This window comes from Arvicanthis niloticus, chromosome 16 (genome assembly GCF_011762505.2).
Source record: "Arvicanthis niloticus isolate mArvNil1 chromosome 16, mArvNil1.pat.X, whole genome shotgun sequence".
NCBI classification, from domain to species: domain Eukaryota; kingdom Metazoa; phylum Chordata; class Mammalia; order Rodentia; family Muridae; genus Arvicanthis; species Arvicanthis niloticus.
In genome coordinates, this window is record NC_047673.1 from 65,589,865 (window position 1) to 65,609,468 (window position 19,604).

The 19,604-nt window shown below is 40.9% G+C and overlaps 1 protein-coding gene across 2 annotated transcripts in view; it reads left to right on the forward strand.

The window, feature by feature from the left end:
• Wdr64 (WD repeat domain 64) overlaps positions 1-19,604 on the forward strand; it is a 136,037-nt gene that overhangs the window by 16,792 nt on the left and 99,641 nt on the right. For both annotated transcript variants that reach the window (XR_013104249.1, XM_034520689.2), the window contains exons 3-7: positions 8,224-8,326; positions 10,806-10,909; positions 15,284-15,313; positions 16,914-17,024; positions 19,245-19,459. Coding sequence is in view for 1 of the 2 variants with exons in the window: in XM_034520689.2 (XP_034376580.1) it covers positions 8,224-8,326; positions 10,806-10,909; positions 15,284-15,313; positions 16,914-17,024; positions 19,245-19,459 (563 nt within the window). In the remaining variant the exon portion in view is untranslated. The remainder of the gene's footprint in view (positions 1-8,223; positions 8,327-10,805; positions 10,910-15,283; positions 15,314-16,913; positions 17,025-19,244; positions 19,460-19,604) is intronic.

Consider the following 19,604-nt stretch of genomic DNA (forward strand, 5'->3'; position numbering starts at 1 on the left):
GATTGCAAGAAAACACAACCAAACAGGTAAAGGAATTAAACAAAACCATTCAGGACATAAAAATGGAAATAGAAACAATAAAGAAATCTCAAAGGGAGACTACCCTGTACATAGAAAACCTAGGAAAGAAATCAGGAGTCATAGACGTAAGCATCACCAACAGAATATAAGAGATAGAAGAGAGAATCTCATGTGCAGAAGATACCATAGAAAATATTGACACAATTGTCAAAGAAAAGGCAAAATGCAAAAACCTACTAACCCAAAACATCCAGGAAATCCAAGACACAATGAGAAGACCAAACCTAAGGATAATAGGTATAGACAAGAGTGAAGATTCCCAACTTAAAGGACCAAAAAATATCTTCAACAAAACTATAGAGGAAAAGTTTTCTAACCTAAAGTACAAGATGCCCATAAACATATGAGAAGCCTACAGAACACCAAGTAGACTAGACCAGAAAAGAAATACCTCCCGTCACATAATAATCAAAACATCAAATGCACAAAACAAAGGAAAAATACTAAAAGCAGTAAGGGAAAAAGGCAAAGTAACATATAAAGGCAGACCTATAAGAATTACACCAGACTTCTCACCAGAGACTATAAAAACCAGAAGATCCTGGACTAATATCATACAGACCCTAAGAGAACACAAATGCCAGCCTAGACTACTATACCCAGCAAAACTCTCAATCACTATAGATGGAGAAACCAAGATATTCCATGACAAAACTGAATTTGCACAATATCTTCCCACAAACCCAGCACTTCAAAGGATAATTGATGGAAAATGCCTACACAAGGAAGAAAACTACAATCTAGAAAAAGCAAGGACATAATCTTCCAACAACCTCAAAAGAACATAGCTACACAAACATAATTTGACTTCTAATAACAAAAATAACAGGAAGCCACAATCATTTTTCCTTAATATCTCTCAACATCAATGGACTCAATTCTCCAATAAAAAGACATAGGCTATCAGACTGAATACACAAACAGGACACAGAATTTTGCTGCATACAGGAAATGCACCTCATTGAAAAAGACATATACTACCTCAGAGTAAAAGGATAGAAAACAATTTTCGAAGCAAATGGTCCCAAGAAACAAGCTGGAGTAGCCATTCTAATATCAAATAAAATCAACTTTCAATCAAAAGTAATCAAAAATGATAAGGAAGGACACTTCATACTCATCAAAAGAAAAATCTACCAAGATGAACTCTCAATTCTGAATATCTATGCTCCAAATGCAAGGGCACTCACATATATAAAAGAAACTTTATTAAATCTTAAAACACACATTACACCTCACACAATAATAGTGGGGGATTTCAACACCCCACTCTCAGCAATGGACAGATCATGGAAACAGAATCTAAACAGAGACACATTGAAATTAATAGAAGTTATGAACCAAATAGATTTAACAGATATCTATAGATCATTTCACTCTAAAACAATAGAATATACCATTTCCTCATGATCCCTTCTCCAAAATAGACCATATAATTGGTCACAAAAAAGGCCTCAATAGATACAAAAAGATTGATATAATCCCTTACATTCTATCAGATCACCACGGACTAAGGCTGGTTTTTAATAATGACAAAACCGATAGAAAACCCACATGCACATGGAAACTGAGCAATGCTCTACTCAATGATAACTTGGTCAAGGAAGAAATAAAGAAAAAAAATTAAAGACTTTTTAGAATTTAATGAAAATGGGGACACATCATACCAAAACTAGTGGGACTCTATGAAAACAGTGCTAAGAGGAAAACTCATAGCTCTAAGTGCCTGTGAAAAGAAATTGGAGAGAGCATACATTAACAACTTGACAGCACACTTGAAAGCTCTAGAACAAAAAGAAACAAATACACCCAAGAGGAGTAGATGGCAGGAAATAATCAAACTCAGGACTGAAATCAACCAAGTAGAAACGGAAAGAACTATACAAAGAACCAACAAAATCAGGAGCTGGTTCTTTGAGAAAACCAACAAGATAAACAAACCCTTAGCCAGATTAACCAGAGGGCACAGACACAGTAACCAAATTAATAAAATCAGAACTGAAAACAGAGACATAATAACAGAAACTGAGGAAATTAAAAAAAAAAATCATCAGATCCTACTACAGAGGCCTATACTCAACAAAATTGGAAATTCTGGATGAAGTGGACAATTTTCTAGACAGATACCAGGTACCAAAGTTAAACGAGGAGCAGATAAACCATCTAAACAGTCCCATAACCCCTAAAGAAATAGAAGCAGTCATTAAAAGCCTCCCCACGAAAAAAAGTCTGGGACCGGACGGTTTTAGTGCAGAATTCTATCAGACCTTCAAGGAAGACCTAATACCAATTCTCTTCAAACTATTCCACAAAACAGAAACAGAAGAAACACTACCCAATTCTTTCTATGAAGCTACAAACACTCTCATACCTAAACCTCACAAAGAACCAACACAAAAAGTGAACTTCAGACCAATCTCCCTTATAAATATTGATGCAAAAATACTCAATAAAATTCTAGCAAACCGAATCCAACAACACATCAAAGCAATCATCCATCATGATCAAGTAGGCTTTATCCCAGGAATGCAGGGATGGTTCACTATTTGAAAATCCATCAACTTAATCCACTATATAAACAAACTCAAAGGAAAAAAAAAAACCACATGATCATCTCACTACATGCTGAGAAAGCATTTGACAAAATTCAACATCCCTTCATGGTAAAAGCCTTGGAGAGATCAGGAATTCAAGGCCCATACCTAAACATAGTTAAAGCAATAGACAGCAAACCAGTAGCCAACATCAAACTAAAATGGACAGAAACTTGAAGCAACCCCAAGATCAGGGACTAGACAAGACTGCCCACTCTCTCCCTACCTATTCAATATAGTACTGGAAGTCCTAGCCAGAGCAATTAGACAAAAAAAAAAAAAAAAAAAAAAAAAAAAAAAAAAGAGTCAAAGGGATACAAATAGGAAAGGAAGAAGTCAAAAGTTCACTATTTGCAGATGATATGAGAGTATACTTAAGTGACGCCAAAACTTCCACCACAGAACTCCTGAACCTGATTTAAAAAAAAAAAAAAAAACTTCAGCAAAGTGGCTGGTTATAAAATCAACTCAAACAAATCAGTAGCCTTCATCTACGTGAAAGATAAACAGGCTGAGAAAGAAATTAGGGAAATGACACCCTTCACAATAGTTACAAATAATATAAAATACCTTGGTGTGACTCTAACCAAGCAAGTGAAAGATCTGTATGACAAGAATTTCAAATCTGTGAAGAAAGAAATCGAAGAAGATCTCAGAAGATGGAAAGATCTCTCATGCTTGTGGATTGGCAGGAATAATATAGTAAAAATAGCCATTTTGCCAAAAGCAATCTACAGATTCAATGCAATCCTTATTAAAATCTCAACTCAATTCTTCACAGAGTTAGAAAGAGAAATTCTCAAATTCATTTGGAATAACGAAAAACCCAGGATAGCGAAAACTATTCTCAATGATAAAAGAACTTCTGGAGGAATCACCATTCCTGACCTCAAGCTGTACTACAGAGCAGTACTGATAAAAACTGTCTGGTATTGGTACAGAGATGGGCAGGAAGATCAATGGAATAGAATTGAAGACCAAGAAATGAACCCACACACCTACGGTCACTTGATCTTTGACAAAGGAGCTAAAACTGTCCAGTGGAAAAAGGACAGCACTTTCAACAAATGGTGCTGGTTCAACTGGAGGTCAGCATGTAGAAGAATGCAAATCGATCTATTTTTATCTCCTTGTACAAAGCTCAAGTCCAAGTGGATAAAGGACCTTCACATAAAAACAGATACACAGAAATTAATAGAGGAGAAGGTGGGGAAGACCCCTGAATACCTAGGCACGGGGGAAAAGTTCCTGAACAGAACAGCAATGGCTTATGCTCTAAGATCAAGAATTGACAAATAGGACCTCATAAAATTGCAAAGTTTCTGTAAGGCAAAGAACACTGTCAATAGGACAAAACAGCAACCAACAGATTGGGAAAAAATCTGTACCAATCTCACATCCGATAGAGGGGTAATTCCAATATATACAAAGAACTCAAGAAATTAGACTCCAGACAACCAAATAACCTTATTAAAAATGGGGTATAGAACTAAGCAAACAATTGAGGAAACTTGGATGGTGGAGAAGCACCTAAAGAAATATTCAGCATCCTTAGTCATCAGGAAAATGCAAATCAAAACAACCCTGAGATACCACCTCACACCAGTCAGAATGGCTAAGATCAAAAACTCAGGTGATAGCAGATGCTGGTGAGGATGTGGAGAAAGAGGAACACTCCTCCATTGTTGGTGGGATTGCAAGCTGGTACAACTACTCTGGAAATCAATCTGGCAGTTCCTCAGAAAATTGGACACAGCATTACCTAAGGACCCAGCTATACCACTCCTGGGCATATACCCAGAAGATGCTCTAACATATAACAAGGATATATGCTCCACTATGTTCATAGCAGCTTTATTTACAATAGCCAGAAGCTGGAAAGAACCCAGATGTCCTTCAACACAGGAATGGATACAGAAAATGTGGTACATTTACACAATGGAGTATTACTCAGCTATTAAAAACAATGAATTCAAGAAATTCTTAGGTAAATGGATGGAACTAGAAAACATCATCCTGAGTGAGGTAACCCAATCACAAAAGATCACACATGGTATGTACTCACTGATTATTGGATATTAGCCCAGAAGCTTGAAACACCAAAGATTCAAGTCACAGACCACATGAAGCTCATGAAGAAGGAAGACCAAGTGTGGGTGCTTAGGTCCTTCTTAGAAGGAGTAACAAAATACTCAAGGAAGCAAATATGGAGACAAAGTATGGGACAGAAACTGAATGAGGGGACATCTGGAGTCCACTCCCCCTGGGTATCCATCCCATGTGTAGTCACCACAGGTAGATCCTGATGTAAATGTCAGGAAGTGCATGATGACAGGAGCCTAATATAGCTGTCTCCTTAGAGGTCTGCCAGAGCTTGACATATTCAGAGGCAGATGCTCACACCTAACCATTGAACTGATCAAGGGGTTCCCAATGGAGGAGTTAGAGTGAAGACTGAAGGAACTGAAAGGGTTTGCAGTCCCATGAGGAGAACAACAATACCAACCAACCAGAGCTCCCCAGTGTCTAAACCACCAGCCTGGGAGCACTTAGGGAGGGACCCATGGCTCCAGTTGTATATGTAAGGGAGGATGGCCTTGTTAGGCATAGGTGGGAGAAAAGATTCTTGGTCCCATATGAAGGCTGGACACCATGTGTAAAGGAATTCGTGGGTGGGGAGGTGGGAATGGAGGGGTAGGTGGAGGCACAGCCTCATAGAGCAGGAGGAGGGGATGGGATAGGTAGTTCCTGGGCAGAGGGTGTGGGGGTAGAATTGTATAAGGGGACAACATCTGAATTGTAAATAAAATATCCAACAAAATAAATGAGTTTTGCCATTTCTTCTGAAGTTTACCTGACATATCTAAAAGACTTCCTGAATGGATTTTAATGAATTGATTCATTTAGCTTCCTTGAAACTAGTGAAATCAATCATCTGTTTTGAACTTTTTCTTAGCATATATTAGTGACACATAATGTTGTGTTTCCTTACAACATTTCTGGACATCCGTATGGTGTATTTGGAGCATAGTCACTCTCCTGTCACTGTCTCTTGCCCCTCCCTCTTCTCCCATCACTTTGGCCTTTCAACTGGTCATCTTTCTATTTTCATATCTTGTCAACGTCGATAATTTCTGTAGGAGTAAAGGTAGTACGTACATCTGTGTGGCTATTACACTAAAGGATGTATATGATAAAATGCATGACCAGCAAGTGTGCTCAACAGGAAAGGTGTTTGTTGCGTGGGTGGGTTTTAGCTGGCAGGGAGGATACCTGAGTTCCATTTTCTTTAGTGTTCCTGGGAACCTAGGGCACCACTCCCCACATATTGACATTAACTGAGTTCCTATCAGCCACTTGGTGCAATCCAAGTACATTATACTCTATGTAACTTCTATAAAATCTAAACATCCTCATCCTTGTTTAAGGGGGGGAGGTAATGCCTGATGATCATTTTCCAGATGAGGAAAACTCGGGCAGAGAGAACTCCAGACACTGGCTTGAGATCATATGACTACTGGACAGTAGAACCAGGACTAGAGTTGATTTCTAAGTCCTGAAGTGTGCAATTCTGCCTCGAAGGAGGGCATTGCTCCCACAATCCTTCACACATCTCTTCTCAGACATACTATCACTATCTCCACAATGATTCTACAGAAATGGCAAATCAGGGTGAATGGCTGCTCATAAACTGTTTGAAGTTACTGTAAGCACAACACACAGTTTAGAATTAACCACACTGAGCAGGATTCTCCCACTGCAGGAAACACTGGACAGAACTTACTGCCAGGGAACTGAGGAAAGAACCATGGCTCCTATTGTCAATTGACTTCTGACCCCACCATTACTTCACATGACTATCTCAGGATACATAGGGTGCCAAACATGCATTAATTATGCTGAATAGTGCTTATTAAATGAGAGCATACAAAAGTGCTCTCCTTCCCAACAGTCCTGGTCCCTGGTTCTACAGTCAGTCACCATTCCAAGTAATTATGAAAGGAATTTGCTGATGGATTTGCAGAACTAATCACCAGAACTTAATATGAGGAGAGTATCCTAGATAATCTAAGTGACTCAAAGTCCTTCAAGACAAGATAGGAAGAATGGGGGAAGGGTCTCAAGCATGAAGGAGACTTGAAACTCTGCTGCTGTTGCTGAGAAGAAAGGACTTGGGTGCTGAACTGAGTAGAAGCCCCTGAAATCTAGGCAGTGACAGCTGACAGGCAGCAGGCAGATCAACCTATGCCAACAACCTGAATGATACTGAAAACTGATTCTTCCCAAAGACTCCAGTAAAAACAATTTTCTACTCTCTCTTAGATTTGAGTCCACTGACATCCATTTTGGACTCTACCCTATGAAACTATGTGTTAATAATAAAAAAAGGCCTTCTTTAATGTCAGGTTTGTAGCCATTTATTTTGGTAGCATTAGGAAAAAATAATATAGAAGGGTAGGCGGTTTGGCAAGGAGCTAGCTCAGTGGATAAAGTGCTTTTTTCACAAGCGTGAAAACTTGACTTCAGAATTCCCACCATCCACATAACAGACAGCACAGTAGCAGAGCATGCTGAAACCGGTGCTGGACCAGCAGAAACAGGTGGATCCCCAGAGCTGTCCAACAGCCTTGCTGGATGGGTGAGTCCCACCCTCAGTATGAGACCCTGCTCTATCTATTAGAGAGTGATAGAGGAAGACTCAGACATGGACATGCACACACACATACATGCAGTTCTCAAAATTCTTAATTCCTTTAAAGAATTCTCAGTTATCAGTAAAAGAAACTTTCTACTTATTAATAAGTTAATAGGGGTTATTTTGCTGCTAGAAGATTCTGAGGCAGACTTTTCTCGAGTTGTCCAGGTTGGCCTTAAACTGGTCTCAAATATTTTGCCTCAGTCTTTCAATAATTGAAGTTACAGGCTTGTGTCAGTGTGCCTGGCTTACAGCTAGCTGTTAACATTTTTCAAATGCCTCTAATTTTAAAACTTTCACAGTTTGATCATTTATTCACCAAGATCACTTTTTAATATTCAGAATATCTTCTTATAGCAAAGTAGCTCACTTTCAGGCAACCTCTGGAAAATGGGAGGCTAATCAAATAAAAATCTGAAATCTTAATATATTCTGAAGCTTCCCTTTGCAGGAATGAAAAAAAAATCTGACACAGCAAGACTCATAGACGATAGTTAGGAATCACTCACAGGTAACAGTCCTAGCTGAGCCCTGTCTGACGAAGGCTGACTTCACTTTCAAACAAGGTTAAGATGGTAATCCATCTTTCAGTAGGAGCAAGGACACAAACTTGGTGCATGGTTGCTCCTCAGGGAAAAACGTCAGTGCCTCCTCAGAAATCACACATCACCAGTGCAAAGTGTGTTGAATGTTGAAGTGCTGCTTATTTACGGGGCACTCTACTCGGACATCATAAAGCAAGGAGCGTTTCATCTCAGTAAGACTTTGACTACAGGTAGCACAGAATCCATTGTTACTGGACAACCAGCTCTGATACACTGCTTATGTTTGTTTTGTTGTTTGGGATTTTAGATCTTTGGATACTTCTCCACTGATGAAGACCCTCTTACTTCGCAGATGGATGAAGAAAATTTGGTTTTTCTTGTGTCTAGAAAACAGCGAATTGTGATTTCAGGTGACTCATATGTTTTTTCCCCCAAATTGTTATGAATTTTGATATTTTTTCCTCAAAACTGAGCATTGGGAACATACTATTTCCAAAGGATCACCCTACATGTGCTCACTCAGTTCACTGTAAGAGAAAGGAATAGCAGTTTGGGGTTAGTGTGGAGAGAAACTACCTGTAATTGAAACCAACAGCTTCTTCTTGCTCTGAAACGCACTACAGAATGTAATGTAGCAAAGGAGCCAGCATGGGAAGAGGCGCAGGCCTCAAATGAAGTCTCTCTATAATGGTATCCTATTAGTACATGTTCCAGTGTCACCAGAAGAAACTGCGTGTCTTTACAATATTATTGAAGCATCCCCAAGTGAAGCTTTTCCCAAGCTCCTACCTGTGATTCTTCTAAAGACACTATCTCTGAACTGACTCCGAGCCAGTCACAGACAGGTATTAGCTCAACTCAGGTCTTTTCCAGTTTCCAAGAGTCTTCTATTTTTTTCAAATCTGATCCTTGGATTTGGGTACTCCCAACCTCTCCACTGTTGACACTTTGGGGTTTGTTATTGTTCACTCCAAGGTTAGAAAGGGTTAGGAAGTTTCTTAGTCTGGGTTTTATTCCTGTGAAAAGACACCATGATGAAGGCAACTCTTATAAAGGCAAACATTTAATTGGGGCTGGCTTACAGTTTCAGAGGTTCAGTCCATTATCATCATGGTGGGAAGCATGATACCATGCAGGTAGACTAGGTCCTGGAGAAGGAGCTGAGAGTTTTACATCTTGATCTGAAGGCAACAGAAAGAATCTATTTTACACAGACAGCTAAGACAGCTAAGAGGAGGGTCTCTTCCACACTGGAAGGGTGGTTGAGCCTAGGGGATCTCAAAGACTACCTTTATAGTGACAAACTTCCTCCAACAAGGCCACACCTCCTAATAGTGCCACTTCCCATGAGTCAAGCATATTCAAACCACCACAGGAAGAGAAAAGATGAAGCCTAGAGCCTCCACCTGTCTTTCAGCCTTTCATTCTATGTTCTGAAATGAAGTAAATACTCTAGGTGGAGTCTAATTTTTGGGGATTGGTACTAATGCTTTTATTCAATTGGAAATCTGTGTGTCCAAACACTAAAGGTCTTTGTCCCCAATTGATTTTCGATCGATCAATACAGTTGCCAGCAGCCAATGGTTTGGCAAAGGAAGACATGGCCAGACCCTTAGAGTTTCGAGGGCTAGGATGTAGCGGGAAGGAGAAGAAAAATATCATCATGAATTGGTGGGATACAGATGGACATAGGAGCTGCAGAAGAGAAAGCCAACTAGCCATGTGAGATTTTAGATAAGTGGCCAGTGGCCACTTCCCCAATTGGGCTTAAAGTAGCAAGTGGAGGATTAGAAGTCCCTATCCATTGAGCTAGATGGTAGACTAAAAATAAGCTAAGGTGTGTGTGTGTGTGTGTGTGTGTGTGTGTGTGTGTGTGTGTGTGTGTCTTTAATTCACAGATCCAAAGAATCTCTGGGCTGGTGGCTGGAGCACAAAGCAGTGCAGCTAAAATTCACACTACATCTTGTGTTCCTTTAAAAATGCATCTGAGGGTGAGGGTGTAGCTCAGTCCTACAGTTTGGGTCATATACCTGAGGGCTGGGGACAAGACAGTGAATGACAGACACAATTCTCTAGAATATCTATTTTTTTTTTCTCTTGGGAATGTCTGGTAATTGGAATACTGACTCTTTTCTCTAAGTGTTTACAATGATAAAAATCACCCCACATAGGAACAGATTATAATCCCAGCCCTTGGGAGACTGAGGAAAGAGGAATGCCACAAGTTAATGACTAGCCTGGGTTACACACAAAACTAAAATCCAAACAAACAACAGTTAACTCACCCTGAGAAGTAGTGTGTATATTACTTTGTCCTTCAGCCAGTGGGTAGGCACAGGAGCATCAGAGTGCCTAGTGTTATTTTCCCAAATGCACAGAATATTGTTTGAAGTCTTAAGATATCATTAAGGTAGTTTTGTTCTTTTATAACAAGGAGCCTGAGATAATGTTAGAACTTTAGCCTGTGTAGACCATCATGGTGACAGTTCAAAGAAAGGCCATTAAGTGATGAGAAAAAATCTCAAAATAGAAAGCTTCCAAATGATGTTTAGAAATCCACTCTCTGTGAAATGTGTTCATAGTGGTGAGTATGTGCTAGGAGGGGAATGGGAGGATGCCGGGGTGTGGAGGCTGAGAAAGTTGCAAGTTCTTTGGGAATTCATAGATCATATTTAGCTGAAACACCCTATATTCATATTATGTCTCCAAGGATAATTAAAAGCCAGGCAGCATTTGTGGGGTTTTTTGGTTGTTGTTGTTTTGGTTTTATTTAATTTTAAGTAGCTTAGGGGTTGTAGTGAAATACTGTCTTCTTTTTGTTGCTTTACACCAATAACAAATGAATGTTAAGACCTCTGGGAGTTGACACTAATCATGTGCTTTTTACAGGCAGTAGACGACGAGACGTGATCAAATGCATTGTGAAGGTCCCACAGCTAGATTTATTGATAACAGCATCTCAGAAAGGATTAATAACAGTCTTCAACAGCCAGGTAACTTGGAATCTTGGCCTCTCCCTCTTCTCTTTCTCCCCCCCTTTCTCCTGTGTTTTGTTTTACCTATGCAGTATCCAAATGTTTCAGAAAGCACAAAAACAACATTTCTGTGTGATTTAAGAAATAAAATAGTAATAAGAGAGTTGCCGAGTCTTGGGTTTGTTTCTCAGGTTTGACTGCTGAGAAATACTTGGTGTTATTTCTTGAGTGTTATCATGACTTACATGTCATCCAACATGTACAAGGTTGATCTGGATAATTTTCCAGATAAAACCCTAAACATGTGCTAGCCAAGTAATAGAGGATCCTCTGAAGATAGTGGCCTTGATGGAAATAAAGTGCCTCTGGTGTGCCAGGCCACTAGTGGTTAGTGCACATGTTTAATCTCAGTACTTGGGAGGCAGAGGGAGGTGGATCTCTATGAGTTTCAGGCCATCCTGGTCTAAGAGTGAGTTTCAGGACAGCCAGGCCTACAGAAGAAACCTGCCTCAAAACTCCAAAAGTAAATAAATAAATAAATAAATAAATAAATAAATAAAATGTCTCAGGTATAACACTTGGTTTTCTGTGAGGTTGAATAGGAAATTTCATGAGCCTTGTGTTTTCACACTAAGATAAAGGGACAATATGAAGATCAAATTCAATGATGAAGTAGAAACATGAATATTTATGAATAATAAATTTATTTCTTTATTCCTTCAGCTTTTCAGTACAAGGTTTCTCTGTGTAGCCCTGGCTGCCCTGAAACTCACTCTGTAGACCAGGCTAGCCTTGCATTCAGAGTTCCATCTGCCTCTGTCTGCCAAGTGCAGGGATTAAAGGTATGCGCCACCAATGCCTGGCTAGTAATAACATCTTATGTAAATGCATAATGCTGCTATGATCAATATTTCTAAATTTATACATTTTGAGCTTTCCCATTTTTTAAATGTGGGAGATTTCAACAGACTGTGCAGTAGTGTGTCCTACATAACACCTCCACTGTGAAAGCAAGAGAGGCAGTCTTGCTGCTAAGTACACAGAGTAAAGATTCCCAGTTCATTTTTAACTGAAGACAAGGGCAGGCTTTATTCATACAAGAAACATGTATTTGAAATACACATCGTTTCCAAAATCTATGCTTGTCCTTCAATAACACTCAACTTAGGGAGTTTTCCAGAAGATCACATCCAGGGCAATGAGACTGTTAGGCAAGGCCCATCTGGGCACTGGGCTCTTGGGTGTGTGGACAGAGCCTGCTTCACAGCCTGCTACACACACAGCTGTGTATGGTACTTAATGTCTTTAGGTCCCAGACCCCATCCAGAGCAATGATTTTTTTTCTTCCCAACATAGTTAGTTCTGCTGGTTAAACAAGTGAATACAGGGGCTGGAGAGACAGCTTAATGGTTAAGAGTACTGACTGCCCTTTCAGAGGTCCTGAGTTCAAGTCCCACAACCACATGGTGGCTCGTACCATCTGTAATGGGATTCGATGCCCTCTTCAGGTGTGTCTGCAGACAGTGACAATGTACTCACATACATAAAATAAATAAACAATTCTTTTAAAAAATGAGTGAATATCTCTAATGTGCTAGCCTCACTATGAGCACCCAGCAAATTCTGTCAATTAATATGGTAAACAAAAGATCAGAAAACTGGCTTCTTTTATATAGAACCCTTCTCCATCTTCTTCCTTCTCCCCTTAAAGCATTAGCCTCTTAATACAGACCTTTGTGTCTTCAGAACCCGAACCAAGATGGGATCTCTAAAACACTGTGAGGAGAAAAGTAATGGCTGACACTGTAAAGTGGTCCTTGATTGTAGGGAAGTGAGGTAGCTTCCTCTTTGATGCTTCACACACACCTCAAACAAAACAAAGGCCTCCTCAGAGTTTACAGTTGAGCACATGGAAGCTAACAAACACACAGAAACCCACCTCTATTTTTTATAATCATCTCAAATAAAGTAATAAAGTAATATGACAGAATCCTAAAACAAAATGAATGAGGGGGGAGGGAGGAGGGGAGGGGAAAAAGGAGAGAGAAGAGAGAGAAGGGGAGGTGAGGGGAGAGAAGGGAAGGGGAAAGAAAGTAACTGGCAGGAGGGGGGGCAGATAAGGAGGTGACATATGTCATACGAGCATGAAGACTTGAGTTTGAATCCCAAGTACTTAACTGAAAATTCCATGAAAATACAGGCTGTAACCACAATGCTGGGTGGTGGTGGTTGGGGCACAGTAGAAACAGGTAGATTTTGGGAGTTTACTGGTCAGCCAAGCATAGCTGAAAGTGGGGAAAGCCAAGCATAGCTGAAAGTGGGGAAAGCTAAGCATAGCTGAAAGCTTCAGGTTCAGAGAGAGACCCTGACTTAAGAAAATAGGTGTTCAGTCATAGAACGAAGAGCTGATGTCTTCCTTTGGCTTCCATGACTGTGTGCACATGGACAAGCATCCACACACTTGTACACACTAGCATATATCAGACATACACATTCTTACTTTCCCCTGACACATATAATACACACACACACACACACACACACACACACACACACACACACAGAGTGGAGAGAAAAGATTGCTTTAAAATTATGTTAAGCTCTGATATACTAGAAACAAATATTATTTTAAATGTTACATTCCTTAAGCACGGGTGGAGTCATTATGGGAGGAAAAATTCCCTGAAACCCTGTGTAGATCACAGAGATCACTTTTTAAAAATCAGCCATTAATAACTCCAAATATCTTTTAATAGATAAACACATAATTACCTTACCTGAGAAAGAATGAACAAAGCTAAGGATTTTCGTGGTGACAGAGACTAGGAATAACAATTCATGCAAAAGCTAAGGTGTTAAAAGACACTAAAAATCGGTAAGGATGATGAAGAAAGAAAGAGAACTTTAAATAATTGTTCCCACCAAAGTTGGACCTAGGGGACTATCTTAGTTTTCTTTCCTGTTATTGTAACAAAATGTGGGACAAAAGCAACTTAAGAAAGTCAGAGTTTATTTTGGCTCACAGTCTATGCTACAACTCAGGATGATGAAGTCAATGCAGCAGATCCTGAAAATAGCTGGTAACATAGTACCAGCTGTCAGAGGAGAACAATGGTGTTGCTGGGCCATTTGCTTTTGCAAATTTATGTATCCAGGATCCCTGGCCAGGAACTGGTCCTGCCCTGGGAGTGGTTAAGATGGGCCTTCCCTCATCAATCAATCCAATCAAGACAATCCCTCACAGACATTCTCAAAGAAGGCAAATCATAATTTCTATCTGTAGTTTTTTCCAACCTGTGGTTTGAACGACCCTTTTATTGGGGCCCAATATCAGCTATCCTGTATATCAGATATTTACACTATGATTTATAACAGCAACATAATTATAGTTATGAAGTAGCAATGAAAATAATTTTATGACTGGGGGGGGTGTTTCACCATAATGTAAGAAACTATATTAAAGGGTCACAGCATCAGGAAGATTGAAAACCACACCGACCTAGATCATCCCCTCAGTGTACCCATCTCCTATGAGATTCCTCAAGCTAAGGATAATACCACAGGAAATAAACACCTTCCTTGAAACACTAGAATTCTTTTTGTCCTATCCAGAAATAAGAACCTGAGTGTAAAGCCTCTTGGCACTCTTCTGATGAGAGAAAGTAATATCCTCCATGAAAACCTATCCCTGAGCCTCTCTGCCCTGCTCTTTTGTCCATGTGGCCCATTTCTTCAGGGAAGCCATTTCCAAGCCATTGACCAACACCATCTGAGCCTGCATAAGAAACTTCATCACAGGGATACCTCAGCTGTGATCCCGGAAGCAGTTATCCTGCTACTAGCTCTCTGCGTGGGACATAGCTATGACAGTTAGCCTACTTCCTAGGACACTATTCATGGGTGCTTCAGTGGAGAGCCCCTGGACAGAATGTTCTAAAGACATTCAGTAACTTGAGAAGAAGTGCTTCAAATGAAATGTGGTGCACTTTTCTACAGTGTTCATATGTCCACCCTGTTCTGTGTAGAATTCTTTGTGCCACTCTCATCCTTGCCGTATTAGTTTGCATTTCTAACTTTGGATAACAAATGTTGCTCCAAATGGCTGGGGAAAAATGAGGCGTCTGAATATGGAAACAACAACAACAACAAAATAATAATAATATCAAGAAGCCAGACACCACGGCTACCTAAGCACCAGCCACAGAGGTGGGAACCTTGCCCTCTGTAAACCAAATTGTGTTATTTCACAGAGCTGGGTGAATCTGAGAAAGAGGTAAGGAAGAAGTCTCTTAAATGTAGGCTGATGAGTGAGGTTAAGCCAGGGGATTGTGTACCACAACAGCTTTCTGATTCTTACTGGGGATTCTAACTAGAGTTTATCTTTATCCACAGATGAGGATTCAGACGAGCACCAATGTTACAGTAAGTACATTAAAATTTTATTAAAATATAACTCAAAGTTAGGGCTGGGCTGTCTCTTCCAGAGTTACTCAAAATCTTCACAAAGCCTACTTGAAGAGGCTCTGCTTATAAACAGTTGGAGAGAAGGTTCAGGGGGTGAGGTGATTGTTATGCAAGAATGAGAACTCAAGTTTGAATCCCCAGGGTCCATGTAAAGCTGGACCCTGTAGTGTGTGTCTGTTTATCCCCATGCTTCTACAAGGATAAGATGGGAGTGGGAATGGGAGAAATCCAGGATGGCCGCAGCTCAGTGAGGATGCTATATGCAGCATAAGTAAGAGACTCTGTCTCTCCAACAGGAAGGATGGTAAGGACTGACACTTGGGGTTGTCCTGTGACCTCCACATGTTTATCATTGATATTTGCTTTACAGAACTCACACACAAACACAGGAACACACGCCCTACACAGAGGTTTTTCAATCTTATTTTTAATGATAATTAATGATTATAAATTTACATTTATTGACTAGACTCAAAAACCAAGGCTTCAATAATAGCAAAGACTATTACTTCCTACAATTCAGTTATATACAGAGGATTGCTGGGAAACTAGCTACTTCTTGGAATTTAATTAAAAGCTTCTGTGTTTTAATTAAATGCTGTTTTAACAACACTGACACCCCAAATTATGAGAACAACACGGAAATAATTTGAGAACATTTTTTTTTCAGCATGAAAATGCCATAAGTATCCGAGTACAGTTTTGTAATTCATTTATTGCTTGTCTCTAGTATGGGCAGTATGCAAGTGACCTTGCAGCACATGGCAAGATGTCTTGCTTTCTGATCCACCCTGTACCCTGAGGATTTATGAAAGATGAGGGGATGCTGGAGATTTGGGATTCTTGTTTTGTTTTATCCTTATCTGCACACACGCAGTGAGTGCGCTCGAAACTACCAACAGACAACATGCTGCCTGTGAAAGGGAGCCAGGGTTCTTGTGAAACCTCTCAGCCTTCGTTTCTGTGACAGAACTAACCCATTAGGAAGTTTCTGGCCTCCCAGGCAATCCTGGCTGCTGTTTCTGCTTAGCCTCTGCTAATGCTGATGCTGTTAGAGCTTCCTAACTTGAGTCTTGACCCAAGAAAGACTAACGGGCCTCAGCTTGTGATCAGATAGGTCACCGATCCCTACGGGGAGCTTTTCTAAATGAAAGTGATTGCAGGCAGCAGGGTTGGAGCATGTGCTGAATCACAGCCCGAGTCTAGTTGTTTGTGTAAACAAAAGGTGTCAGGGATAGGAAGAGCTGACTGTGCGTCCAGCTGCCTTGTTCTTCTACGAAGCAAATTCTCAACTAGCTGAATCAGTCTCCAGCTAATGATGCTAAGAAACAAGGCAGAGTGGAGAGACTTTTTCTTTCTGTACGCTGCTCAGAGGGGATGCACTGTCAGCTCTGCTGCCAGATGGGACTTCAAAAAATAAAAACAAAATCCCAATCCCCCAGGTCCCTCTGTCTTGTGGTACTGGAGACTACACCTAGGGCCTCGCATGCTAGACAAGTATCCACCACTCGAGTGTCACCTTTGCCTCATACCCTCCAACTCTGTGCTTTTCTATCAGGATACTTCTTGGATTACCGGCTGTGATTACCTCGGCCAGCTAAAGCGAATTGTTGCTACCACAGAGAGGACCATTATTGTCTGGGATTATAAAGCTCAAGGAAGCAGCCAGGTACTGTGCCAAGAGAGATGGTAGAAAGAAATGAGAAGAGAGTACATGTTCGATACCTGTAAGGATATGAGCCCGGCCACTGTGAACTGAGTGTCTGTTGTAATGTGAGAGACATTACTGAGTAACCTCTACCAGGGAGTTCAGCATCAGTACCTGGTCATGAAAGGGAATGTTGTTTATTTCAGAATTTCACTGAGGCCTCATTTTGTCTTGATTTTTGAGAGTAAAGGAGTGATTCTTTTGGTTTCAGTTATTGCTATTGGGTTTTAGCTTTACTTTCTGAGATTGGGGCGCAGGGGGTGGTTTTCCCACACCGCACAGTCTAGTCTTCACCGGTACAGATGGCGCCAGGGATCATCCTGCTGCCAGATCAAACTCGATTGTTCTTTTATCTCCCACAAATCCAAGCATTACCTTTTGGATTATGTCTGCTATCAAGTCCAAAGCCTCTCTCCCCAGCCCAGCATCCTTAGGGAGGCATACTTTATAAAGCCCCACAGGTCTGTAGCCTACTCAGAAACCCTCACTTATCTCAGAACCCTAAAGCCCACAGCCTGGACATTGTGCTCACTTGTTCAGGCTCTCCTGCCTGCACACTTGACTTTTAACTCAGAGAAACTTCTTCTTTATCTTTAGGGGATTCCCTTCTCTCCACACCCTGCCTGCACTATATGTGGGCTGAGCACAGCGGTCCCCTGCACCCTGCTAGTTTCCTGTTGTAGCCTTCAACTTAGAAAGATGTCCCTGCCCTTCCTGCTGCACACAGTGGATGAGCACTGCTAGGGAGACACAAGCCATAGGGGATCACAGGACCTGCAAGCTCAGCTGAGCAGCTGAGCCAACCTTCAGTCTGTGTCTCCTGCTAACCTTACAATTCTCACTGCATTCCACCATTTCCCTATTCTCCTCAGGTCCAAACCCTCTTGCTGGATCTTCTCTCTTCTCACTTCCTCCATTCTATCCCCTGCTGTTCTCCCCCCTCTTTCTCCCTCCCCTCCCTCTCTGTGAACATCCTTGTATCTGACACCCCAGCTCCTGTTTGACAAGACAACGCTCATGGTCTCTTCCCTCTCTGCCCTTTTCACATTAATCTTCTAATCTGGACCTACTTCCCCCTTAGACATTAATCGTCTTTATCTTTCTTTCCATCAGTTTAGGTCCCAGATCAAAGGTCACCTCCCCTGTCCTACCCCACTACCACCTTTGCCCACATAACCTAAAGTGGCCTCACCTGTCCACAGCACTGTGCTCCATCTTTCTCTCTGGCTTCCCTTCTTGCAGGGTAGCTTCCACAGAGTGGGAAACTTTGCTGGGCTCATCCTGTACAATCATGCCTGGAATAATGTTTGCACCTAGTCAGTAGTCGCTGCATGTTAGCTTGAGGCGTCAATGGACCTCTAAATATGTCACCTCTTTCTCAGTTTAAGGAGGGAGAATAAATCATAAAAATTTGAGTCTGCATTTTTTTCTCACTTAGGACACCGAGTGCAGGAAAAGTAAAGATAGCTGTCTATCTTAGTGAACACTCTAAGAGTTTAGAGTCAACTTGCAAGTACTTGTTGCATATTTATGGATAAACATGGAAGTTCAAATACTTTTCTCTTGGTAATTCCTTATAAAACTCATGAATATTACCTAGCATGGATGAGACTCCTTGACTCCCAACCCCTAGTGGTCCACAAATAGGCCGGGGCATACACCTGCAATCTCAGCACTTAAAAGACACAGGCAGGAGGGTCAGAGGCTTAAGGTCTCTCTAGAATGCATAGGGAGTTTGAGGCCAGTTCAGTATTTCCTTACAGAGTCAAGAAAAGGCATTCTGCATCACATGGGTAGCAATCTCTAAGATCTCCGTCCTCACCCTGCCCTAAGAAGTAGCTCCCCTTCTTTCTATACGAAACACCCAAAAGTTCTGAGCTGGGTTCACAGCTTTAACTGTTATTTGGTTAATGTTTGCCTAAACTTTCCAAATTCTTATATCATTGTTGGATCTAAAGAGAGAAACAGCACAGAAAAAAAATAATGAGGACAATTCTTTATCCCTCTCCCTCACCTGTGGTGTGTGTGTGTGTGTGTGTGTGTGTGTGTGTGTGTGTGTGAGTGATACTGAGGGGGGAACTTGGTACCTCACGCATGGTGAACAAGGGCTCTGCGACTGAGTGAAGATCCCAGCAACATGTATTAGTAAGTGTAACTATGCAAGACCATCTCTGGTTTCAGGAGCACTATTTTGTCATCAAGCCCATGGACCACTGCCTATTATGTGTGTGTGTGGTGCCCCTGCCTGACCAGCTCTGCAGAGATGACATCCTCCTGGGTGATGATGGTGGCTTTGTGAACAGGTTCACTGTAAACAGCGATGACTTTGGATTAAGGCAGGCAAAAACCAAAAAGAAACTACAAACTCAGGTCCTCGACTCTAAGAACTTTAAAAGGTAAGGGCATTGCATGAATACTCCCTTTGCTCTAATAATTATAGACATTGTTTAGTTAGATGCACATATAGTGAAATGAGATGCAAGACCCTCAGTATTTTTGAGAGTCAAAGCTAAATAAAGAATATCTAATCTAAGCTTGGAG